Source organism: Micromys minutus (genome assembly GCF_963924665.1).
Source record: "Micromys minutus genome assembly, chromosome: 8".
NCBI classification, from domain to species: Eukaryota; Metazoa; Chordata; class Mammalia; order Rodentia; family Muridae; genus Micromys; species Micromys minutus.
The window spans coordinates 22,174,011-22,201,458 of record NC_137977.1 but is presented as its reverse complement, the minus strand read 5'-3'; the positions used below and the strand labels follow the sequence as shown (position 1 = coordinate 22,201,458).

Here is a 27,448-nt window from a genome sequence, read left to right as displayed (position 1 = left end):
TTAAAAATCCCACTATGTTCCTCAGGTTAATGTAGAACTTCTGGGCTCATGCAATCCTCTTTCCTCAACTTCCAGAAGAATAGAACTAGAGGCATGCGCCATATCTGGCTATACGAAAGATTGGGGGGGGGGGAGTCCAGCAATGCTTGGCAGCAAATTTGTAATTTTAGCACATTGTAGGTGAGGGCAGGAAGTTTAGGAGTTAAGGTCAGTCTTGGCTACTGGTCAGTTCAAAGCCAGCCTGAGCTCCATGAGAAGGTATCCCCACAAATCAATCAAGCAAATAAGTGGTAAAAATCTTCATGTAATTTTTTGGATTGCTACAGATTGAACTCAGGGCAAGAGTTACACCCACATTACCCTGCAGGTGATATTTAAGAGCACTGGGCTTTAGAGTCTCATTGTTTCTAATTTTTTTAAAGATTTATTCATTTAATGTATATGAGTACACTGTGCACTCACATACATAAAATAAACAAATACATTTTAAAAAAGATTTCATTCCAAAAAAGAAAGAAAGAAAGAAAGAAAGAAAGAAAGAAAGAAAGAAAGAAAGAAAAATGGTTCTGTCCATGTTCTGTCTGGTCCTAGAAGAGGAATACAAACTGTTCCTTCATCTGGCCCCATTTCCAAGCCCATTACACCAGAGTTTTCTAGCAGTAGTCTGGGCAGAAAGAAATCCAATAAGACTCACCTGACATTGGACCTGTTTCTAGTTTAATTAAAAGCTGGGGCTACCCCAGTCCGAATCAGACACTATCCAATGCCCAGAGAAGCCGTAACAGGGATCACCACTCACATTAATCAGCTCTGGAAGGCAAGGATTCTGATTGCTTGCCAATCATCATGGAACACTCTCTCCTTTGGGTCAAGACGCCTCATTCCAATCCAGCCTGTGCAGGATTTAAACGAGGTAAATAAGTGAATGAAAGACATCCATCCCCCAGTTCCAAACCCATACACCCTGCTGAGCAGCCTCCCCTCTCTGAAATGTATACTGTGCTTGACCTGAAGGATGCCTTCTTCAGCCTGCCTCTGGCAGCCAAAAGCCAGCCTCTGCCTTTAAATGGTAAGACTTGGAGAGAGGCGTCAATGGACAACTGACTTGGATACTCCTGCCTCAAGAATTCAAGAACTCACACACTACCTGAAGATTTGGGTGAATACATGTGAGCCCACTCCCAAATAGTGGTGCTCCAGTATGTAGATGACATCCTGACTGCAGGGGAGGTGGCATGGGGGTGACTTGGAGACATGTCAGGAGGCCACAAGAAAACTCCTACAAGAGCTGAGTCAACTTAGCTACTGTCTGCTAAGAAGGCCCAGCTTTGTCAACTTGAGGCTACCTATCTGGGTTTTTATGGGAATTTCTGGATCTGCTGGGTTTTGTGGACTTTGGGTGCCAGGGTTCACCGAAATAGCCAAACCATTACATGAAACCACCAGGGGCCAAGAAGACAAAATAGAATGGACCCCTGAAGTGGGCATGGCTTTTAAGAGTCTAAGAGGAGCCTTATTAGAGGTGCCAGTCTTGGTCCTCCTGGACATTCATAAACTTTTCTACCTGTATCTGGATGAGAGAAAGGGGATTGCAAAGGGGGTGCTCACACAAACTTTGGGACCATGTTAAAGACTTGTGAATTATTTATCAAATAAGCTGGACTTGGCTGTCCAGGATGGCCAGCCTGCCTCCGGATCATAGCTGCTGCTACTGCCCTGCTAGTCAAGGATGCTGATGAAATAACCATGGGGCAAAAATGTGTTATCACCACTCTCAGTGCTCAGAGAGAGTGAGGAGGCTCTCAAGAATCCATCCAGCTGGTGGCTGTCCAGTGCCAGGCTGGTGCACTTTCAGGCTCTACTTTTGAATCTCCCCCTTAAGAGATAACCCATTATCGGCCCTAAACCCAGCCACCCTGCACCTGACCAGTCTTCAGACGGGCAGCGTAATTAAACTCTATAGTTCTAGGGCACATCTAGAATGTCAGGCTGACATCCCCTGGCCAGATGCAAAATATATCTCCTTCACAGATGGGAACAGCTTCATCCAGAATGCAAAATGCAATCAGATTGTAGTCACCAGACTCTATTATTTGGGTAACTGCTTTGCCACTAGGAACTTCAGCCCAGAAAGCTGTACTAAAGGCTCTAACCCAGGCTTTAAAACTGGCAAAAGGAGCCATAGCTAACATCTACACTGACGGCAGATAAGCCTTTGCTATGGCTCATGTACAGGGGTCCATGTACCAAAGAGAGGGATTATTGAATGCTGAAGGCAAAAAATCACCAAAAATTCTCAAAGTGGACATAATTTATTGCCCAGGGCATCAGAAAGGGAACAGGCTAGCTGACAAAGCCACAAGGGAGGCTGCCCAAGCTTCCACTGCCAACATCCTGGTAGTTTCACTGACCCCTGCTCTCCCAGCCATCCCTGAATATATTGCTAAAGACAAAAGAGATCAGGTGAATGAGCTTACAGAAGAGACTATGCTTGCTGACCTCTGAAGGCTGCACCATCTTCCCTAAGGAGTTTGCTATGTAACTCATCCATGACCTCTGAAGGCTGCACCATCTTCCCTAAGGAGTTTGCTATGTAACACATCCATCAAATTCATCAAGCTTCACACTGGGGGGCGGGGTCACTGAAAACTGGAGAAATTGCTTTGAGGGACAAGTTACAAAATATTTGACTTAAGACCTTTGGTTGATCAGGTAATCTCATACTGTCTGAGCTGCCAGGCTGCGAACTCCTCAAGTCCCAGTCAAGGAGCCCCTCTAGGAACCAGAATAGGGGTCAATGGCCAGGGGCTAATTGGGAAATAGACTATACAGAAATAAAACCAGGAACATATAAGTATTTACTAGTTTTTACAGATACTAGATACCTTTTCAGGATGGGCAGAAGCCAACCCTACAAAGAAGACAGACAATGTAGTGGCAAAGAAGCCTCTGGAAGACATCATTCCCAGGTATGGTTTTCCTACCCTGCTTGGGTCTGACAATGGAGGACCATTCATCTCCAGATAACTTAATCTCTAGCACAGGTTCTGGGGACCAGTTGGAAATTACATTATACATACAGACCAGAGTTCAGGGCAAGTAGAGAGGATGACTCGGACCCCAAAGGAGACTTTGACCAAATTAACCCTTAAAACTGGTGGTGACTGTGTGTCCCTCCGACCTCATGCCTTATATAGGACTAAGAACACCTCCTATACTTTAGATCCCCCCTTTGAGATCCTGTGTGGAGGCCTCTCCCATGCTGCCTAACCTTCAGTCTCAGCTGAGTATGACCAACATAAGTTTTTAAAGCCTTGGGAGGCCTCCATAGGGTCCAGAAGCAACTCTGCCAGCCTCCAGGTTGATAGTCTGCTCCTCTCCCAACACCATCGCTTTAACCAGGCGACACAGTCTGGGTTAAGAGACATAATCGCAAGGCTCTGGAACCTCCCTGGAAAGGACCTCACACTGTGATCCTGACCACACCTATGGCTGTTAAGGTGGACAGGATCCAGACGTGGACACATCACTCCCATGTTAAGCCAGGAGAGAGAGGACTCAACAGTTGAGGTCCCATCGGAAGAGACTTCCAGATGAACCACCACAAGAACTATAGAAAGCTGCCCACATCCTGTCGATCTGCTGAAACTGACTCCAGTTCGCTTGCTGCTTACACTTTGTTACACCAGACACTATTCCCCACTATCCCCTAAATCTAACCTAGCAGATAGTTAATGCTGGGAGGCGTTAGATTGCCAACTCTACCTCCCACTTGGCTTCCCTGGGCACCTGGTTGCTGATCTTAATGTAGACCTTTGTGACTTAGTAGATGAGGGATGAAACCCCTTGGACCAACAGCTGTTTCCTGGTTATGGTTGTAATTCACACTGGGCCCAAAGGAACATAGGTCTCAGAGTGGGAGCCAGCAAGCCAAATGTGGATGTCCAGAGTCCTTTTTCTGTGTGACATGGGGTGCTAATCTACTGGGTAGATAAGCTAAAGCCCTGCCCCCATCAAAGATGACCTCATCACTGTGACTCCGTCTGAAGATACCCAGCCTCCTAGAAGAAAGACTTTTGAATCTTGTTTTGAGCTCCCTTACTATCTGGTACCCCTGGGGGGAGATGCAACAGTCTTATCATTAAGTCCACGGCAGCTGACAAGAAGGCTGATTGGATTGCTGGTAAGACATGGGGACTAAGACTTTCTCTTTCTGGCTGTGATCCAGGACTCCTATTTACTGTCCAATTGCTCCAACATAGCCTTTTGAGACCCATGCTTCCCTTAGGCCCCACCAAGGTATTAACAAGGCTGAACCAACTACCCCTGCAACCTCTGCCCACCATTACTCCCTCATCAGGACCCACCACCCTTATGCCCCAACGAGGTCTCACTTCATGTAACCAACTGCTTCCTAAAACCATCCCACCTCCTACATCACCCATTCTTTACCTGAGTCAGGACCCCTGCAATTATTACAAGTCACTTTCCAGGCTCTTAACTCTGCCCACTCAGACTTAACACAGGACTGTTGGTTATGCGTAAATGCTTAGCCCTCCCCCTACTATGAAGAGATAGATATCCCTGGAGACTATTCACAGACAACAGATGGTGCTCAATGAAATGACAACAACCAGATAGAGGTAAGCTGACCCTACAGTCATTACCAGGACATGGATTCTGTATCAAAAATAAGATGCCCTCAGCCTATTCTCACTTCTACAACTGTACTGCAACCCCTACTATTACAGGGTGCATGCTGCCCCCAGAGAACGCTTGGTGGCTTGTTCCTCAGGGCTTACTCCATACATTTATGTCCTGGTTTTAAATATGACTAAAGATGAGTACAGCTCATACCTAAAGTGACTTACTACTCTGCAGAGGAAGTCACCAACCCACTAGCACCTCCAAACAACTGAGTAAAAAGGGTGGTGGTCATTTCCACTGTGTTCCACTGTGGTACTCGGTTCTCTCCTTGACATAGGGCTGGCCAGAGCTGATAGTATAGAGACCTCACCCCTAATACTCCGAGATAAAAATTACAAGGCCCTATGGGTAGCATAGCTATAGATGCAGATATACATGAGGTAGAAAAGTCAATCACAGCCCTACAAGATTCCATATCGTCCCTGGCAGAAGTAGTCTTATAGAAAAGAAGAGGCCTAGACTTGCTGTTTTTACACTAGGGAGGACCCTGTACAGCCTTAGATGAGAAATGTTGTTTCTATGTTGTCTACTCCGGGGTAGTCAAAGACTCCATGGCCTTAGTCACAAAGAGACTCCAAGAGAGAATAGAAAGAGAGCAGTCTCAGGGATGGTTTGAATCCCTCTTCAACTGGTCTTCTTGGCTGATCATTCTCGTCTCTGTCCTGAGCTGTCCTCTTGTCCTACTGATGCTGCCCTTGACTTATGGTCCCTGTGTAATCAATGTTTTAGTTATGCTTGTTAAAGAACAGTTTTCCACTGTTCATTTGATGATACTCACACAACAATACCAGCCCATAAAAACATTAAAAACATCTCTAGGATTCGAGATGTCCCATTACTGAAGGGGGTGGGGGTGGGGCGATGAGAGGGATGCCACAGGCTGACTCCATGACAGGCTTCAGATTGACAGTTAAGGAGAGGCTGGGATGAAGAGATGGCTCAGCAGTTAAGAGCACTGACTGCTCTTCCAGAGGTCCTGAGTTCAATTCCCAGCAACCACATGGTGGTTCACAACCACCTGTAATGGGATCTGGTGCCCTCTTCTGGTGTGTCTGAAGGGAGCGACAGTGTACTTAACACACATAAAATAGATACATCTTTAAACAAAACAAAACAAAAAAGGGAGACTAGGCCTAAATTTCTGTTTCCAAGAACTGGACAAGTCCAGTCAAGTCAGTTACTAGAAAAAACAAAACAAAACATAAAACCTTAGGCTTCAGGCAGCTAGTCAGAAGCTGCCCCACCACCAGCTCCACGCCCCGGCAACGGTTCTGACATTTCCGTAGAGATGGACCCACACCCTGGTAATAGTTCTAAAATTTCCACAGAGATGGACCCAACAGATTTAGAGGTCACCTACCCTGGGATTCCTCAAATGTGCTTTAAATTGGACCTGGGAGCTCACTTCGGGGATCTCCGTCATGAAACGAGGGATTCCCAAATGCTGGACTTCTACAGAATAAAATGCTTCTTGCTTTTACATACTATTTGAGTCTGGGGTATCATTCTTTAGCCAACAACGGAATCACACACCACCTGTAAGGTCATGGCTTTCTATTCTCCATCTTTTTAAAGCTAGGATGCCTCAGTCCCTGCCCGCCCCTCCCCTTCATTCCTAGTTCTAATTTGCCTCCTCAGTAGCTCTGGCCAATCAGGATCTAACTGTCTCTTTTTCTCACCATCGCCTTTTGGGAAGATTACAAAGAAGGTTTGTGATTGGTTGTTCCAAGAAAGGCTAAACCAATGAGAGGCAGACTTTTTCGGTTCCATCGAGCATGTATCGTTGCCGCTGATTGGCTGGAGCAGCCGAGAGGAAAATGGCTGCGAATTCTTCGGTAGTCTCGGTGGCAGCGGTCGCCACGGCGGTGCCGGGCGTGTCCACTACCGCGGATTTCTCAGACTTGCGGGAAATTAAAAAGCAGCTGCTGCTCATCGCGGGCCTCACTCGGGAGCGGGGCCTGCTGCACAGCAGCAAATGGTGAGAGGTCGGGGTCGGACGGGGCGGCGTTGGATCTCGGCCTCGGGGGCTCGCGTGGCTGATGCAGTTTGTGTGGTGTTCCAGGTCTGCGGAGTTGGCCTTCTCTCTGCCCGCCTTGCCTTTGTCTGAGCTGCAGCCGCCGCCGCCTCTTACCGAGGTAAGGCCGTCATGATAGTGATGTTCCCGATAACCGAGGGATTTGGCACAGGGTACTCAGCGCCCTGTCACTGGAGGGGAGCCAGCTGCTCAGTGGGAGTGATGTAGCAGAGAGGCCAACATTTGAAAGGGGCCTCACAAGGGAGTTCCTGTGTGGGGGTTGTTTGTGCCTTGGAAGGTAGATGTAGTCTCCGCTGTTATTGAAGCTGGAGAGACTTGGTAAACGATTATTGTTTAAGATTTCAGCCTCGGTGGAGCTGAATGGATGGCTTAGTGCTTAAGAACCCTTGTTCCTCTTCCAAAGGACCCCAGTTCGTTTTTTCCAGCACCCCCAGGAGGTGTTTCAAAAGCACGTGTAACTTCAATTCCAGGGACTCCAATACCCTTTTCTGTTTTTTACAGGTATCCACACACCATACCTTACACGTTCATAGACAGTGCTAATAAACATATGAAAAGTTTTTGCCACAGAGTGAAATCATTGTTTTATACCATTGTTCTTCACTGCAAAATTATTAAGGGTATGGAATTGGGCTGAACTGTGTTGTATGCCTTTAATCCAACACTCTGGACTACAGAGTGAGTTCCAGGACAGCCAGGGCTGTATAGAAAAACCCAGTCCTGAAAATTAAAAAAGAAAGTTCATGCTTTGAAGCCCAAATTAGTGACACAGAACAACTTAACCTCTTGCCACACACTTTCCTTATCTATGAAATGGGGATAATAATAGTATATGTTTTGTGTTGGGGAGAGAATTCAATGAGATAAAAGCTTTAAACTGCATTCAAATCTTCCTGGGCTAGGTGGCACAAGAGCTGCTTAGGAGGCTGAGGCCAGAGGATGATCCATTTGGAATACAAAGTAAATTGAAGCCCGGTCTTGTGCAGTTCTTGTGTAGCATGTATGAGGCCCTAAGTTCATCCCTCGGTACCTAAAAAGCTGAACCAGTCACACAGGAGTTAGTAAAAATTAATCATTCTGGTTCACAGTAGAAGTTAGAGTGAGTGTGACTTGCAAATACAGTTTCATCTGTATTTCAGGCTAATATCAGTTTTAATTTCAACATTAATATCAGTGTTGGCAGAATTTTAAGTTGCAAGCCTTCTGCTGCTGGGTGTGGTGGCAAACATGCCAGTAATCATAACACTTGGGATGCTGAGGCAGAAGGATTGCCAGTTGTTTAGCAACAGCCTATTAAGCATACACTTCGACCCTCCAACCCCCTCCCAAAGGTGACAGCCTTTTTTAAATTTTGCAGTTTTCAAGAAGATGAAATAAGGCAGTGAGGTTAAAATAAAGGGCATACGCGCGCATGTGCACACACACACACACACATACATTTTAAATTTATTATATATATATGAATACACTGTAGCTGTCTTCAGACACACCAGAAGAGGGCATCAGATCCTATTACAGATGGTTGTGAGCCACCATGTGGTTGCTTGGATTTGAACTCAGGATCTGTGGAAGAGTAGTCAGTGTTCTTAACCACTGAGCCATCTCTCCAACCCCCAGTGTTGGGATTAAAGGAATGCGCCACCACCCCTGGCTGTGTGTGTATTATTTTTATATGACTTTTTAAATCCCTGTGGTTTGCATTCATCTTATTGGCTTGTACTTCTCTGTACTGACTGTCACGGTGCCTCGGCACATTGACGTCGTTAGTAGGTCTGTTGAGTAAGCAGAGAGCAGCAGAGTGTGAGAGAGGAGCTCAGCATGTTGGTGCTCCAGACTTCATGTCACACGTCTACGGAGAGAGGCCAACAACTTGAGTTGGTCTCCTGGACCACGTGGAGGTAGAGACCTGACTTCTGGCCTCTACAGGCATGCTGTGGCATGTATGGGCACACACACTAAATAAATGTAAAATATGTAGTTTTTAAGCACTCATGTAATACTTGGGTTTTGTAGACATTACAGAACCCTGACCATTATTGAATTACTAGGAAATATTGGCTATTGGTGAGGTTTATAGCTTTCAGTTTCCTATGAGATGTATTGACTTAGCAGCCTCTTGGATGATTTATTGAGTATTTGTTTTTTAATTTTCTTCTCTAAGAACTGTCATGGAAGAAACCTTTAAATGTTTTTTTTTTTTCTTTTTTTCCCTTTTAGGTAGGTACTGGACCTAGGAACTGTGGCAAGCACTCTAACACTGAGTTATATTGGCAGTTCTCTTTTTACTTTAGAAAAAAGACCTATTTTCATATTATGTGTGAGAATGTCTGCATGCATGCGTGTGCAGCACACACATGTCCTTGGTACCTATGGGATCTAGCAGACATCAAAGACCCTGTGAGCTACCTCTCAGGTGCAGGAATCAGAGTTGGTCCTCTACAATTGCAGCCAGTCCTCGTAACCGAACAGTCTCTCCAGCCCCACTCTTTGTTTGAGACAGAGTCTCACTGAGGGGCCCAGATGGGGCTTAGATTTGCTGTCTTCCTGCTTCATCAGGAACCTCGATTGAAAAAACGTTTCCATAAGGTCCAACTGTAAGGCATTTTCTTAATTAGTGATTGATCAGAGAGGGCCCAGCCCATTGTGGGTATTTTCCTGCCCTGTGCTAGTGGTCTTGAGTCCTGTAAGAAAGCAGGCTGTGCAAGCCAGTAAATAGCATCCTCCATGGCCTGTGCACCAGCTCCTGCCTCCATATTCCTGCCCTGCTTGGGTTCCTCACTGCTTTCATGACAATCTGGAACTGAGTGAAGTAAACCCTTCTTCTCCAAGTTGCTTTGGTTATGGTGTTTCAGCACAGGAACAATAACCCTAAGATGCCCGAACTTGCTATGTAGACCAGGCTGGCCTTGAACTCACAGAAATCTGCCTGCCTCTTCAGTGGTGGGATTAGCGTTGTACACCATTATGCTGTGTAGTGATCTGAGGATGAAAGGTTTTCTCCATCTACCATGTGAATCCTGGGTATCAAACTCAGGTGTCCAGGTGCAGTGACTGGCTCACTTACCAAACTCTGAGCCATCTTGCTGGCTCCAAAATACAAATTCAAAGGCCATATAATACAAGTAGTAAAACTCTGAGTTACAAAGGTTTGTGTATATATAAAGAGTTATAAGTAATAATATATATGTATCAATGTTGTCTTAGTTAACGTTTCCATTGCTGTGGACACCGTGACCAAGGCAACTCTTATAAGCATTTAATTGGGGTAGTTTACAGTTTCTGAGGTTCAGTTCATCATCATGTCAAGAAGCATCCAGGTAGAAATAGATGTGGAGCTGGAGAGGGAGCCGAGAGTTCCATATCTTGAACTGAGGGCAGCCAGGAAGAGACTGTCTTCCAGGAGGAAGGTGTCAACGCCCACCCCCTGAAGTGACACACTTCCTCCAAGGCCACACCCACTCCAACAAGGCCATACTTCCTAATAGTACACTCTGAGTCAAGCATATTCAATCTACTACATATGTTTATATAGTTTCACATAAGTTTTGGTAGTGTTTGCTGGTCTCAAATTGAGCAGAGTGGCCTTGGCCTTTAACGGAGTCTCTTTCCCCTGCCTACTGAGTGCGGAGATTGGAGACGTCTTACCCGGTCTGGATGAATTTCATCATAACTCATGTATCTGTATTTACCTATTGTATATGTATGTGTGTGCACACATGCCATGTCACAGACGCTAAGGTCAGAGGAGAATATAGGAGCTCATTCTCTGTCTACTTCATGGGTCCTGGTAATTGACACAGGTTTTGCAGCTCGGCTTGGTGGCAAGTGCTCTTACCTTCTGAGCCATCTTGCTGGCCCCAACAAACGTGTGTGACCTGTGTGTGTCAGGCGGGGGCAGCACTCACCACTATAGTAGTGAACTTGTTTTCCCTCAGGCACTATTCTGCCTCTCCCTACCTCGTGCTTCCTCCTCTTCCTGACTTCCTCACTGATTCTCTTTGATACAGGACCTCTTGCTGCCCAGGCTGGCCACAAACTGGCCTCAGACAAACGCTGAGGAGAGCCTTGAATTTATCCTCCCGCTTCTACCAAGTGTTGGGACTATAGGCATACACTGGGGTTACGGATGTAGGGTGCTAGCTATGTCTGGTTTCTACGTGGGCACTGGGTATGCAAATTCAGTTCTTGTGTGTGGCAGGCACTTTATCACTGAACCATCTCCCCAGACCCCAGCTTTTTTTTTTTTTTTTTTAAAGTAAAAGTCTTACTATAAAGCCCTGGCTGTTCTGAGTCTCGCTCTGTAGACCAGGCTTGGTTTGAGTTCAGAGATCTGCCTACCTCTGCCTCCCAACTGCTGGGATTGAAGGTGTGTGTTACTACTATGCCAGTACATTTTTTATTTTGGAAAAAATACTTTGGTTAAAAGATTGTTTGGCTTTACATGTGATGTAATATATTTACTTAAAATGCTGTATAAATTACATAAATGCATGCATTTATACATTTTGGGGAGGAGAAATAATCATTCTTTTATGCATCTCAAAATTAATGAATATGCTTTCTATGGGTGAACTTTGGCTGTCTGAGACCTAATCACTCACATAACCTGTTTTTTCTAGGAGGATGCACAGGATGTGGATGCTTACACTCTGGCCAAGGCCTACTTTGACGTTAAAGAGTATGACCGGGCAGCACATTTCCTGCATGGCTGCAATAGCAAGAAAGCCTATTTCCTCTACATGTATTCCAGATACCTGGTGAGGTCTACTTTGAGATGTTTTTCTGCTTTCAGTGAAGCATCTATGTTTGGAACGAAGAGGAAAGTGCTTAAGCAATTATATATATATGCATGTTTTACCTGCATACATGTGTGTGCACCATAAGTACGCCTAGAATCAGCAGAGGCCTGAAGAGGGCGTTGGATCCCCAGGAGCAGGAGTTTCAGATGGTTATCAATTGCCATGTGGGAGCTAGGATTTGAACCTGGGTCATTCTGGGGGAACCACAAGTGCTCTTGACCACTGGACCATTTCTTCAGCCTTGAAGAAGTTTAATTTTTGCATAACTAGGCAGCAAGTCACCAAGTGAATGGACTGGATATATTTAGTAATAAAAGAAGTGATGCCAGGCATGGCGGCACGCAGCTTTTAATTCTAGCACTTGTAAGCCAGAGACAGACAGGTCTTTGTGAGTTCAAGGCTAGTCTGGTCTACATAATGAATTTCCAGAAGCCAGCCAGGGCTACACAAAGACCCTGTCTCAATCAGTCAATCAGTTAGTCAGTCATTAAGGAGGAAGCGCTATAGCCAGCTGCTGCTGCTGAGTAGTAAGGGCATCCATCTTTAATCCCAGGATTCGAGAGGCAGATGCGGGTAAATCTGAGAGTTCAAGTCCAGCATCGTCTACAGAATGAGTTCCACGACAACCAGGGCTACACAGAGATCCTGTCTTGCAAACCTAAAACACAGAACAAAACATAGGTGAATAATTCCCAACAGAATGACTGTTCTTGGGTTCTGTAAGGTGCTTTGTGAAGCAGGATTAGAGAATTGGCAAGGCATGGTGACGTTTATCATTTCTGTACTCTAGAGGCAGAGTTGAGTTTGAGGCTCTTGTTCTACACAGTGACATAGTTCTAGGCCAGCTAGTGCTAGAACCTAACTCAGAGTCCAAGTCTGAAAGCAGGACATGGTGACACAATGACTGAAGAGCACCAGTTGATTTAAAGTTTTATGGACTGATTTATCACTTGCTTGCAGTGTGTTTATTTTATTACTTTACTTCATGGCTGTTAACATTTTTAATGTAAGGAGCAGTGCAGTTTGGGTTTTTTGTTTTGTGTGTGTGGCAGCATACACCTGTAATCCCAACACTTGAAAGGTGGAGACAAGAGTAGTTTAAGTTCAAACCCATGGCGATGGTAGTGAGGCCCTGTCTCAGATAAACCTAAATAAATGAAGGAGTAATGACAGCAGAGACAAATCACTATTGTATTTATAATTGTTTGCTTGCTTGTTTTAGATACGGCCTGGGAAACATTTTCTCCTACCTCTGGCTCTCTGGAGTTTGAGGCTTATAGGCATGCACTGCCTCAATGGCCTTTCTTCTTTTTTATAGGTCATTATTTTTTTTAAAGATTTATTTATTATATATAAGTACACTGTAGCTGTCAGACACACAAGAAGAGGGCATCAGATTCCATTACAGATGATTGTGAGCCACCATGTGGTTGCTGGGATTTGAACTCAGGACCTCTAGAAGAGCAGTCAATGCTCTTACACTCTGAGCCATCTCTCCAGCCCTTTTTTTTTAATATGTAGTCTGTGCATATAACAGAACTAATATGGATGAGTTATGATAAAAAACAAAGCAGCATTTGCTGAAGTTTGGGTAAAATTTTTCCTGCAGGAGAATGTTCTAGTGTAAGTACACATGTTCAAATACCTCTTTTTCTCAAGACAGAGTCTCCTGTAGCCCAGGTTGACCCTCAAGTTTCAATATTTAACCTAAAATGATCTTAAACTTTTGGTTCTCACCTTTCTACCTCCCAATGCTGGAACTACAGGTGTCTGTTCCCATGTCAGTTTATGCAGTGCTAGGGCTCACATGCAAAGCTTCCTTGGGGGTGTTGGTCTCCTCCTACCATGTAGATCCCTGGGAATAAAACTTTGGTCATCAGTCTTGGAGGCAAATTCTTGCTGAGCTGTTTCACTGGATTTTTTAAAATTTTTATTCATTTGTGTATTATTATAGTTTGTTTTTCATGACAGTTTTTTATCTGTAGCTCTGGCTGTCCTGAAACTCACTGTATAGACCAGGCTGACCTAGAACTCAGATCTTCCTGCCTCTGCTTCTAGAGTACTGAGATTAATTTGACTCCTTTAAAAAAGATCTTCATTTAGGATGTCTGATGTTTCTTAGCCATTTCTTGTTCTGGCTCCATAAGCTGGAGTAGATCAAGCTGGTACAGTCATGGTAGTCAGGCACTTACAGCTGAGGTGTGGTATTCAGCCACAGGATCCATTGCTGAATTTTACCTGCAACAGACTTTACTTTTACCTGGAGTTGCAGAATTATTTGTTTTCTCCACTCTAGCATTCTCTCCACTTAATCAACATGGAACATTCTGCTTCCAGTAGGAGGCACCATCCCCTTTACATTTATTTCTTTACTTAGTAACAACAGGAGCTCATGGGTGCTCGTATTTTTACATATCTGTAATTCATTACTATATTTAAGTGTGTGGTGCTCAATTTATTATCATATTTAGCCAGTGGGAACACCTGATGAGCGGATGTTTATAAGGCAGATGTTATTTTGCCATGACATTAATTAGCTCTGTAGATAGAATCAAGCTACTGATTTTATAAGAAGCCAAACAACAACAACCAACAACAAAAAACCAAACCCTATTTGTTGATTTTTTTTTCTTTTTCCCCTCTTACAGTCTGGAGAGAAGAAGAAGGATGACGAAACAGTTGATAGCCTAGGTAAGGTTTCTCCTGTCTAACCTTTTAAACAGGAAATTGGAGCTGCATGCTTAGAGGCCATAAGGCCATGAGGTACCAGACACAGAACAGAGAGATCATGGCTTATCTCAGCTCTACCTGAGGGCTGCTCGTGGGAACCGGCTTGTGGGTTTGCTTGCTCCTCTTGAGTCATGCTTTCTGCAACCTGAGGAGGAAAATTCTGTTTTAATCACAGCTTCTAATTTGTCAACATTGATAACCTAGGACTATATCAGCCATCATCTAGAGTAGATGGATTTTGTGAGTGAGTGGGCCATCTGCAGTTACTAGAGGTTGCAGGCATAGTTTTGGTTGATGACAGAAGTGTGTGTGTGTGTGTGTGTGTGTGTGTGAGAGGGGGGGGGGATGAGAATGACCGTCCTTTCCTCTCCCCTAGGACCTCTAGAAAAAGGACAAGTCAAAAACGAGGCTCTCAGAGAGCTGAGAGTGGAACTCAGCAGGAAGCACCAAGCCCGGGGACTTGATGGGTTCGGCCTTTACCTGTGAGTGTTACCAAGGCTATGGAGCCTTCTACTGCGTGTTTGTCCTGTTGAGTAGAGGAGACATTCTCAGGAATCAACCTCCCTCTTTCCCAGGTATGGGGTGGTGCTTCGGAAACTGGACTTAGTGAAAGAGGCCATTGATGTGTTTGTGGAGGCTACTCACGTTTTGCCTTTGCATTGGGGAGCCTGGTTGGAGCTGTGTAACCTGATCACAGACAAAGAGATGGTAAGTTGATGTGAGCTTCATGGGCAACCCTTTGTAATCAGTGATAACCACAAGGGGACAAAGTGCTACCATTGGAAGGAACAGCCTGTATAGGCTGACCTGGAATTCACTAGGTAATTTAGGGTTTGTTTAGCCTGGTGGTTCTGCCTCCATGAACCCTGGCAGTGTAGGTGTGTACTGTCATGCCTGGCTTTTTTTTTCTTGAGACAGAGGCTGGCTAACCTGAACTCTAGACCAGGTTGTCTCCCAGGCTCTGGGATTAAGGGTCTGTGCCACTATACCTGCCTTGAAATCTTTTTCATTAGTCTATGTCTATGAGCTTTGTTTAGAGTATTCATTTTGTCCTTCAGTTGATCAAGCAGCAACATGTTTCCTTTTCTTGCTCCTAAAGAGCCAAAGGTGGGCTAGGCATGGTGGTGAATGCCTTTAATCCCAGTACCTGAGAAGTACTGAGTTCAAGGTACTGAATCTCTCTGAGTTCAAGACCATTGTGATCTGTATTTTGAATTCCAGGTCAGCCAGGGCTACATTTTGAGTTTTTGTTTTAAATACTATAAAAACTAAAAGTGGATGTATTCTCCCCTTCCCTAACAATTGTTTATGCTGCTAAGTCAGTGTCTGAAAATGTATCTTTGTGTTCACCCTGTATTAGTCGGGATTCTCTAGCGTCACAGAACTTAGTCTCTATATAGCAAGGTATTTGTTGGTGACTTACAGTCTGTAGTCCAATCCCTTAACAATGGCCGGCAACAGCTGTGAAGTCCAAGGACCTAGCAGATGCTCAGCCCCACAAGTCAAGCAGGCAAAGTCCCACAAGGCAGGCAGGTGAAGAGAGAAGCCTTCTTTGTTCCAATGTCCTTATGTAGGTCTCCAACTGAAGGTGTGTCCCAGATTAAAGGTGTGTGCCACCACACCTGGATCTGGGACTTGCTTGTCCCAGATGACCTTGAGTCTCCTTGCCTTAGTTTCCTAAGATTCTTAGCCTCTATGCCTCAAGATCAAAGGTGAGCCGCCCAATTCTGGATTGTGCATCATTCCAGATATAGTCAAGTTGATAACCAGAAATAGCCACTACAGCCCTTATGTTAGGCTTTCCTGTTCTCAAAATATGCAAAAGCAAAATTTTCATCTTGCATATCAAAATCTCCTTTTCTCTCATCTATGAGATTTTTTTTCTTTTTTCCAACTTGATCATTATTATCACTATTGAAGATACTCTGATTTCTGGTGAATGAGTGCGTTTAGTGTTGATCACAGTAGCTGTTAAATCTAGATCCTTCAGTGAACTGAGAAAGCACTACCACTGATGTTTATCATAAATCCGAGACATCAGTCTCAACACCTCCAAGTCTGTTGCCTTCTTTCTGTCTTCTCTTGCCTGTCTCTTACCCATGATGAAACAGTACCATGGTTACTTTTCTATAGAAATCTTTCTCATGTTGCCTGTGACCTCTGATGGCATCTCAGATCTGGATTACTTAATATCAGACACTTCTCTGTAGCTTTTGGTTTACACTCTTTCAATTCTATAAGTCATTGTTTACACCATTTCCAAAATTACTTCTTTTAGTTATTTAAAAAAAAAAGACTTATTTGGTTTTACTTTATGTATGTGCGTGTTTGTTGGTGTGAATGTATGTGTACCATATGTGTGCCTGGTACCCAGGGAGGTCAGAAAAAGGCATCAGAATCTCTAGAGTCACAGGCAGTTATGAGCCACCATGTGGGTGCTGGGAATTGAACCCAGGTCTGCTCAAGGGCACTTTTTTCTCTATTTCCTGAGATACATTTTCTTTATGTAGCCTAGGCTGTCCTGGAACTCTTCATGTAGACCATGCTATAGATCAGTACTTCCCAGAGATCCTTCTGCCTCTACCTCCCAAGTGCTAGGCTTAAGGATGTGCTCCACCATGCCCACTCCTCCCTCCTTCATTCTCCCTCCTTCCTTTCCTCCCCCCTCTTTGCTTTTTTGTATAGTTCTAGTTGTCCTGCAATTTTCTATGTAGACCAGGCTGACCTCAAACTCAAAGAGATCCTTCTGCCTCTACCTCTCATGCACTAGTTAAAGAATGTGTGTATTACCATATATAGCTCCCTTCCTTTTTTTTTTTTTTTTTTAAGATGGACTCTCTGTGTAGATGAGGCTGGAATCCAATTCATGGCAATCCTCCTGTCTCAGCCTCCTGAGTGCTGGGATATAAGAAGGAGCCATCTTAAATCACTTTGGTGAACAGGCTTTTGCATAAGTTTCTTTTTTTTCCCCTCTTTTTAAAAATATGTCAAAAGGCATCGTTTTTAATGATATCTGTTCCTTTCCATTCCTTGATTTATTTATTTATTTATTTTTTTAGTAAGATTTATTTATTTTCTGAATGTGAATACACTGTTGCTGTCTTCAGACACACCAGAAGAGGGCATCAGATTCCTTTACAGATGGTTGTGAGCCACCGTGTGGTTGCTGGGACTTGAACTCAGGACCTCTGGAAGAGCAGTCAGTGCTCTTAACCACTGAGCCATTTTCCCAGCTTCCATTCCTTGATTCTTAAAGCATATTCAGTACCGATGAGGATTAGATAGAAAAATTTTGTTTAATTTCATAGCAATTTAATACTTTGGGGCTAGGTATTAAGTAAAATGTTCAAAACAATACAGATCACAGGGTACTACCACCATCTCTATGGCATATGTCTATTCTGCAGTTTATATTTTCTCAGCTCGCTGTCTTGTCTGCTTCTATGTATCTGGAGCGCAGATCCCTTCCTGTACACTCCTTGGTTGGTGGTCTAGTTCCTGGTAGCAGTGGGTGGTCCGGCCAGCTGATGTTCTTCCTGTGGGGTTGCAAACCCCCTCCTCTCCTCCAGTCCTTCCACTCGCTTCCCCACCAGGGTCCCTGAGCTCCATATGATGGTCTTACTTTTTGCTGTGTGATGAGGTTGACTGTTTCTGCCTATAACTTCTCAAAGCCAGCTCATTTCTTTATATTCACCACAGTCTTACTGTTACTGTTGCCTAGAGTGCTTTCTCTTTTCTCTCTTCCTATTTAGATTTTAATTACTCTCAAGTTTTTTTTTTTAAGTCTATTCCTCTGGGCCATTTTCCTAATTATGCTTGTAAACCAAACTTAGTGGGATTATCCTGTATTTATTTATAGGTGTTCTAATAAAATTTTAGTGATGAATTCTTTTAGAAACAATGATTTTTTTTTTTTTTTTGGTCTTTTGGTGAGAATGGCTAGATTATATTAAGTGTGTCCCTCTCTTCTGGTGCCAGCTGAAGTTCCTGTCTTTGCCCGACACCTGGATGAAAGAGTTCTTCTTGGCTCATATATACACAGAATTGCAGCTAATAGAGGAGGCCCTGCAGAAGTATCAGCATCTCATTGATGTGGGCTTTTCCAAGAGCTCATACATTGTTTCCCAAATTGCAGTTGCCTATCACAATATCAGAGGTGAGTGAGTAAGGGCAGTGCATGCTGACAGAGGTGCAGTTCCCTGGGTTTTAGACTCTGCTTTCTTTCTGCAGATATCGACAAAGCCCTTTCTATTTTTAATGAGCTGAGGAAACAAGATCCTTACAGGATTGAAAATATGGACACGTTCTCCAACCTCCTCTATGTCAGGGTAATTTGTTTCTCTTGATGAAACTCCTGTATTGGATTATCATGTTTGCACTAGCTGAAGAAGAAACTTCAGGGTGTTTTTCAGGCTCTTGTGGTCTTCCTCTTTTCTTCCAGAGCATGAAGTCTGAATTGAGTTACCTGGCGCATAACCTCTGTGAAATTGATAAATACCGAGTAGAAACATGCTGTGTAATTGGTGAGAGTTAACTCCATTTATTTTTTTAAGCTCTCTCTATCTGTCTTTATTTTATTTTATTCCATTTTATGACAGTGTTTCATTATATATAGCTCTGGAACTTACTGTGTAGACCAGGCTGACCTTGAACTCAGAGATAGCTTGCATTTGCCTCCTAGATGTTGGGATTAAAGGCCAGACAGAGCCACTGGACTTGGCTTTACTTTGTTTTTTTTGTTTGTTTTGTTTTTGAGGGAGTAGCAGATTACTGAACCTATGCACAACCATCTGTATAGACTTGCCTAAAACCCATCTTGCTAGCCCTATTTTATGATTACTTTTATTATATTTATTTGTATGTGGCTATGCATGTATGCACCAAAGTACACTGTGTAGGACTGAGGACAACTTGAAGAGATGTTCTTTCTCCGATGCGCGTCCCAGAGATCAGGTTCAGGGTATCCAGCTTGGCAGGTAGTGCCTTTAGCCTCTAGCCTTCTTAGAGATTTTTTCTTTTTTCTCTTTTTATTTATGTGCAATGATGTTTTGCTTCCATGACATGCCTGGTTTCCATGGAGGCCAGAAGAGGGAAGGGTCGGCACCTGGAACTGGTGTTTGTGAGCAGCCATGTGGGTGCTGGGAATTGAACCCAGGTTCTTTGAACTTCAGCCTCTGCTTTCTGATGAGCTATCACTCCAGACCCATCTCAGAGGGTCTTTGAGTGAGTGTCTCTCACCCTAGCCTAGAAGGATGCAAAACTCTTTAGCTCACACTGGCTTCTAATTCATACTGGTTCTTCTGCCTTCTATCTCGAGTATTAAGATTATTGATATGAGCTTCTATGTCTGGCTTGCTTTTGACATTTTTATTCAAAAAATGTTTGTTTGTGCTACGACTCAGCTTATGAGAGCTGGTATCTGTCCTCAGAGGCCAAAGGCGTCAGGTCCCTCTGGGGTTGGAGTTGCAGCTGTTGTGAGCCTCATGACATAAGAACTAAGAATCAAACTCGAGTTTCCTGCAAAAGCAGTATACACTCCTGGCCGCAGAGGCGCCTCTCACTGTTCGGCTTGCTTTTTTGTTTCATTTTTTGTTGTTTTTTGTTTTGTTTTGAGACAGTTGTCTTAGTTTCATACAGCTTCAGCTCTGAATGTAACCAGTGGCTGGAGAGATGGCTCAGTGGTTAAGAACACTGACTGTTTTTCCAGAGGTCCTGAGTTCAAATCCCAGCAACCACATGGTGGCTCACAACCATCTGTAATGTGATCTGATGCTGTCTTCTGGTGTGTGTGAAGACATACCATATACATGAAGTAAATAAATCTTTAAAAATAATTAGAATTCACTGCGTAGCTAAGGATAACCTTGAATTTCTTATTCTCCTGACTACCTCTTCAGTACTGAGATTACAGGTAGATTCCTTTTTTTTTTTTTGTTTTTGTTTTTGTTTTTAAAAGACAGACTACAGAGCCCTGGCTGTCCTAGAACTGATTATATAGACCAGGCTGCCTAGAACTTAGGCCTGCTTCTGCCTCCTGAGTGCTGGGGTTAAAGACATTTGCCTGGCTGTATCTGGCATCAAAGCCTACTGCTTTCTTCTAGGTAAACATGAAATTGAGTTTGAACTTAAATAATCAGATATAGAGTATAAACAGTGAGTAACATTGATTTCTAATGAGTCAAACTAAAACTATTTTAAAAACATGTGGAGAGCTTTTGTTGTTGTTGGCTTACCAAAATGGATTCCTTTATGTAACTACTTAAATTTTTCATTATTTTATTTTACAGTATCTCATGTTTTCTGCAAGTTAGTGTCATACACATTTTAAAAAAGAAAACCCTTTCAAGTTTTATAACAGTTTAGTTGGTTTCTTTTTTGGGTTTTGTTTTTTGAAGATAGGGTTTCTCTGTGCTTCCCTGGTTGCCCTGAAACTCATTCTGTAGACCACACTGGCCTTGAACTCACAGAGATAAGCCTGCCTTTGCCTCTGGAGTGCTGGGAATAAAGGAGTATGTCACCATGTCTGGCTAAGAAAAGCTTTATTGGAACAGTTAGCAAACCACAGGACTTACCTGTTTTAAGTTCATGATTAAACAGATTTTTTTTGTAGATATATAGTTTTATTAGTAACAGCAAAGTTGGACTCTACCAGTAAAAATATTATTGTCTGACTTCTTTTAGGTAGCAAATTTCTTTCTGTTGGCCCATCTATCTGTCTCCATTTCTAGCTCTCCTTTTCTCTCTCTCTTTTCTTTCCTGGCTACCTAGAACTTGCTATGTAGATCTGCCTGCCATTTCCTCTAAATTGCTGGGATTGAAGGCATTCTCCACCCTCAGCCGGCATGCTAGAGACCATGAGTGTTGTAGGGTCTAAAGCAATTCTTTTTCTTCCTGGATTATGTCCCATTGTTTGATTTACCATATTTTGCTTACTTGTTCATGACTCAGTAAGCAGGTAGCTTTTAGATTCTTACTGTCTTTTACAGCACCCTAAATGGTTCTTTTCACAAACAGTAGGACTAGAACTGCTTTGATTTGTGGGGGGAAAAACTCAGAGCTCCACCTTTTTTTTAGTGCTTTTGAGAAATTCCTTTGAAGTTTAGGTTTAAAGTAATATGGTTTAGAAGCACTAATCTAAACAAAAATCAAGTTGGGTGTGGCAGTGCATGCCTTTAATTCCAGTTCTTGGGAGGCAGAGGCAGGCTGATCTCTGAGTTTAAGGGCAGACATTTTTACAAAATAAGTTCCAGGTCAGCCAGGCTATGTAGAAACACTATCTCGAAAAATCAAAAAATAAAGTCAGCAAACAAAAATTACCAATCTAAAGCAGGTTTAGATTGTTGCCTGGGCTCGCATGACAACTGGGTACTGCCTGTAATGGAGTGGGTGAGGGTGTGTTGGCTGGGAAGAGGGGAGGTAAAGACTGGATGGGGGACACCTTTTGATACCTAGCCCCTCCTACTGTGCTGGGAGCTGGGGACCAGGACTGAGTCACCAGCCAACACCTGTCAGTCCATGCAGTGTTAATTTCCCACCAGTACTGGGACCAAGTTTGGGGGGTCAGCGGGGTAAATGCCTTACTTGATCTATTCTTCAGAGCCAGGGCCATGGACCCTCAGAAAGGGTTATAGGGTGGTTTTGTTTGGTTTTGTTTTTAATCAGCATCTCAATTTCACCTCCATCCATCCCCAATGGCATCCTTGAGTCTCTCCACCCCAGGGACCCACCAGCAGAAAGCAAACGGCAGCTAATTTTGGTGCCCTCTGAAGCTTCCCTTAAGCTGGCCCTCTCTGCTCTGTGCCTCCCCCAGCTGTCTCCAAGGTGCTGCATGCTCTGAGGGTGGCTCAAAACTCAAGTTGGCACTTTTTTGAGGTAGCCCATCATTTCTAGATGTTTTCCTCATTAAAATAAAAAAAAAAAGTTTTCTTCTGAACGTCAAGCCACCATAGTCTCCCTTTCCCCCATAGGGAAAGGAGAGGTGAAATCTCCTCTTGTAAGCCCTTGTCACTGCCTTTCCTCAGTAAAGCTGTGGAGCCCCTTGCTTCACCCCTGGATGGCAAGCAGGCCAGAGGGCACGGCCATGGGGCTGAATTGTCCCTGATTCTTCTTCCACTTGGGGCATTAGGGTTTCTGCACCCACTGCACTCCCAGCCACAAGTTTCTGTAGAATCTTTTCATTACCTGGGACCTTGATTTTGAAGCAGTTGGGTCCAAAATATTTTTGTTTGATGATTTTCCTTGTTTTGGGGAATCGTTTTGTTTTTTCCCTCCATTGTGGTTCCGAAAGCTAGTGTGTGGCATCTGACCAATTTTGAATTGGTCCTTTCTACCAAGTCACTATTTATAAAGCTGGGAAAAAAAGAAAATTTTTATATTACAAAAATGTATATAAATGCTATATCTAGCCAGATGATTGTGGCACATGCCATTAATCCTAGCACTTGGGAGGCAGAGGCAGGTGGAACTCTAAAGTAAGTACAGCCAAGTATTTTGTCTCAGAAAACAAAACACAACAAAAAACTAAATAAATAAAAATAGAAAATGAAATAAAATAGAGAAATGAGGGGAACAGTTTTTTATTGTTTATTTTAATTTATTAAAGATTTATTTATTTTGTTTATTAGTTTTTACCTGTATGAATATATGTATGTGCTGGTACAAGAAGAGGCCAGAAAAGCATGTCAGATCTTGTGGCATTGGATACAGGAGTTGCCAGCTGCCTTGTTGGTGCTGAGAACTGAACCTGGATCCTTTGGGAGAGTAGCCAGTATTCTTAAACCACAGAGCCATTCTCTAGCCCCTTTAATTTACGTGTGTGTGTGTGTGTGTGTGTGTGTGTGTGTGTGTGTGTGTGTGTTGTGTGTGAGACTATGGATCATCTTGTTTTATTTTGCTTTTTAATCAGGCAATTATTATAGCTTACGCTCCCAGCATGAGAAAGCAGCTTTGTATTTCCAGAGAGCCCTAAAGTTGAATCCCAGGTATCTTGGGGCCTGGACACTAATGGGACATGAGTACATGGAAATGAAAAACACGTCTGCAGCAATTCAGGCTTACCGGTGAGCGTCCTGTGGTGGTGGGAGCCTCTTGTTAGTCTCTGTGTTGCCAACTTTTAGCTCTTTTTGCCTTGTAACTGGTCTGTTTTGTCTGTTTCTTAGACATGCCATTGAGGTCAACAAGAGAGACTACAGAGCTTGGTATGGCCTTGGGCAGACCTACGAAATCCTTAAGATGCCATTTTATTGCCTTTATTATTATAGACGGGCCCACCAGCTTCGGTAAGTTGGTTACTGGACAATGTGGGAAGGTTTGATGGGATACCATCTCTCTCAGACCTAAAGGGTATGTATGGTTTGGTCATTTGTACTAGTGGGTTTATAGGATAATTATAAACATAAAGTAATTAAATGAAACATTTTTTTGAAGAACAGTCCTTGCATAGATTTGGAATAGCATGGAGATAGTGGAGATGACTCTTTGATTGAAGACGAGGTATTAGTAAAGTCTTTGCTCTGACAATGTTACTCTTTTATTTCATAGTCCCAATGATTCTCGCATGCTGGTTGCCTTAGGAGAATGTTATGAGAAACTCAATCAACTAGTGGAAGCCAAAAAGGTACCTCAAATTGCATCCTAGAGAATGTGAACAGAAATCTGCTGTTTAAAAGGAGCTTGGGCTGTATGTACTGTGGTTTTGTTTGTTTGGTTTTTTTTTTTGTTTGTTTGTTTGTTTCTTTTCTGTATTCTGATCTATGTGTACAGCAAAATGAATATTTTTGTAGCTACATAGTATAAAAAAATGTAGGTCGAGATTATCAGTATAAATATCTATATATAGCCCAGAGCTATCACCATTAGGAAAATGCTCTGCATTCTGCAAACCTGAATTTCTAGAAGGCTTGCATGGCCTTAGCACTAATGGGACAATTGTTGCACATGAGCAGTAGTCTGAAGTGACCTGTTTATTCTTTGACAGTGTTACTGGAGAGCATATGCTGTGGGAGATGTGGAGAAAATGGCTCTGGTGAAGCTGGCCAAGTGAGTGAATGCTTGGGATACTTAGGGTGATTTTCCTGAGGTGGTGATCATATATGAGCATGCGCATGGAGCGGGGTGTGGAAATGCTGGGCTGGCAGTTGAGCACCATTTTTCTTTTTTTTTCTCCCCCATGTTGTAGATGAACCCAAGATATTTTTTTTTAAGATTTATTTATTTTATATATAAGTATATTGTAGCTGTCTTCAGACACACCAGAGAGGGCATTGGATCCCGTTACAGATGGTTGTGAGCCACCATGTGGTTGCTGGGATTTGAATTCAGGACCTCTGGAAGAGCAATCTGGGCTCTTAACCACTGAGCCGTCTCTCCCGCTCCGAACCCAGGATCTTATCCATGCTAGACACAGAGTTACGTTCTAGCCCCAGGCTCTTGACTGTCAAGAGTGCCACATCACCTTGAATTGGAAATAGATTTCCTACTAGGCAAAAGATGGAAAATGAATTGAAAACAACAGGACTAGACTAGCAGTGTGGCTCAATGGTTGAGGACCTGCGTGGGAGGACTGCTCAGAAGCAGTCATGTTGATTAGTTCTCATTCTCACGGGTATTAACAGACAATTTTGCAAGAGAATATTATCTAATTGTTCAGTTTAAGTTAACTACTTTTCTTATAAACATTTTTAAAATGTGTATGGGCGTGTGCGTGTAGGGGTCAGAGGACAACTTGTGGGAGTCAGTTCACTCTACCTCAGTGTGGGTCCTGGGAATTGGATGCAGTTAATAGGCTTGTCTTCTAGTGCCTTTATCTGCTGTTAATATCTTAACAACTATTTTTGTTGTTGTTGCTGCTGCTACTGCTAGTGGTGGTGGTAGTATTTTGGGTTTGTTTGTCTTGTTTTGAGAGAAGGTCTTACTCTGTAGTCCTGCTTAAGACCCCTGTCTTTTTAAAAGGTGACTATTTGGGAATCTCGCATTATGCAACCCAATCACTCCCCTCTCAGTCCTCCCATGTCTGTCTTCCCTCACCCATGATACTCCACCCAAAGAAAACAATAGAAAAAAGTCCATTTTGTGTCGTCCACTGGAACCTAGTCAGTTTGTAATTGCCAGTCCCCCTGCCAAAGAAAGCTAAGCCTTGTTTTCCTGTCATTTCTGATTTTAATTTTTGACTTGCTTTGTGTCTTGACTTATTTAAAGCTCAATTTCTTTTGTAGGCTTCATGAACAGTTGACTGAGTCAGAGCAGGCTGCCCAGTGTTACATCAAGTACATCCAAGATATCTATTCCTGTGGGGTATGTGTCAGAGCAGCAGAGTTGTGTCACTGATGGGCTCTTGTCCCCTCAGTCACGTCTTCTCTCCTTATCTAGGAAACAGTGGAGCACTTAGAGGAGAGCACGGCCTTCCGCTACCTGGCCCAGTACTACTTTAAGTGCAAGCTGTGGGATGAAGCTTCCACTTGTGCACAGAAATGTTGTGCGTTCAATGATGTGAGTATTAGATTTTAAAGGGTTTGGATTCTAGGCCAAAATAGATGGTCTTTACCATGGTGTGTAGGGAAGCTTACTATGACCTGTGGAAGTCATCTGTCAAATAGTATCTTTTTAGAAAAGGGGGCAGAACTTTTATTTGTAAGGAATAATCATTAATTATAAGGAATTATTAAAACAGTATTTTAATAATCATTTTTTGAGACTAGCACTGAATATATTTTGAAACAGCTGTGACTTTGTTTCAGACCCGGGAAGAAGGTAAGGCCTTGCTCCGCCAGATCCTACAGCTGAGGAACCAAGGGGAGACACCCAACTCTGACACGCCTGGTACCTTTTTCCTCCCTGCCTCACTGTCTGCAAACAACACTCCCACACGCAGAGTTTCTCCACTCAACCTGTCTTCAGTCACACCATAGTTGACTACTCTCAAGTCAGCACATTGCTAGACTGATATTAAACCTTACCTCCAGTAAAGAACAGCCACATCTGTTCTCCCAAGGACCCAAGCTCTTATTTCTATAGACAGAAACAGCCTGAGGGACAGCCTATGGAACTACCTTCAGGCAGAAATATGGTGGGGGACAGATACTGTCTTCTGCCAGCCAGCAACGCTTCCTTCTACTCAGATAGGCAGATTTGGCCTTCCTAGTCTCTCCACTCCCTCTAAAGGAATCCCCTTTACAGCACTTTACCAGAAGTGATACCACAGAAGCAAGGTGTCAGTGCTGGAGTGGGGTTGGCAAGGAACGGAAGCACTTGGCCTCTGCAAGCAGGGAGGTCAGCTTTGAACAATGACTTTTCTTAAGACAGGGTTTTTCTGTGTAGCCTAGCCTGGGCCCTTTCTGCCTCAGCCTCCCTAATGATAGGATTACAGGCATATGCCAAGAGGCCTGGCTAGAATAACTTTAATTTTACTGAGGGTCATATATTAGGTTTTAATAGTGTAGAACTATCCATATGATACTGTGGAGAGTTTTTAAAAGAAGCCTCCCAAAACCTTCCAAGTGAGAGTTTCAGTGAGCTTGAACTGTGATCACATGAGGGCCAGATGGCTACAGCGTTAACTATATATACCTGATAAAAGCAACACAAGGAGACAACTTCATGGACATTTTTGAAAGGAACTTTTTTTACTTCAGATATTAAAGTTTATGCTGGTATCTTTTAGTAAATGCTTGATGTAAAAAATTTTTAAACCTTATCTACAAGGTTTCAGAATGAATCATCCTGTTTTTATAGGTTTCAGAAATCCTTGATATCTGCTATGAGCTTGTGCAGTAGGTGCTATAAATCATTCTGTTTAGGATCTAGCCTTCCTTCTCTTGGGTGTGGTGCAGTGGTGCATGTCTTCAATCCTAGCATTTTGGAAAGGAAGGTGGACAGCAACTTCCAGATCAGACAGAGCTACCCAAGCCCTTTACATTTTCTAGTATGCACTAGGCTGGTTCTCACTGCTGTTCCTGTCCAAGGGTCCAAATAGGCCAGATGGTATTTATATCAATTTTCTGTCCCCCTTTTTATATTTTTTTAAATTTGGAATCCAAATAAAAGCATAAACAATGTCTTTATTCCATATAATATTTGCATAAAAAACAAGATTATATATATAGGTGACTATAATACAGTAATTCTGAATGCAGTTCTGGGTATATGCTGAAGCTTAAGAGACTTATCAGCTGAGCAGCTG

General features: G+C 43.2%; 1 protein-coding gene across 1 annotated transcript; it reads left to right on the top strand.

The window, feature by feature from the left end:
- Window positions 1-6,524: 6,524 nt before the first annotated feature.
- CDC23 (cell division cycle 23) lies at window positions 6,525-27,419 on the top strand (the record flags this gene model as incomplete). Its single annotated transcript, XM_080919795.1, has 16 exons — window positions 6,525-6,685; window positions 6,770-6,842; window positions 11,362-11,499; window positions 14,190-14,232; window positions 14,648-14,753; window positions 14,847-14,979; window positions 18,250-18,427; window positions 18,502-18,599; window positions 18,713-18,794; window positions 23,177-23,330; window positions 23,430-23,549; window positions 23,812-23,887; window positions 24,248-24,309; window positions 25,485-25,563; window positions 25,639-25,758; window positions 26,007-27,419. 16 exons carry the CDS (start codon window positions 6,525-6,527, stop codon window positions 26,175-26,177), a joined length of 1,794 nt encoding a protein of 597 aa, XP_080775921.1. The 3' UTR covers window positions 26,178-27,419.
- Between the last annotated feature and the right edge of the window lie 29 nt (window positions 27,420-27,448).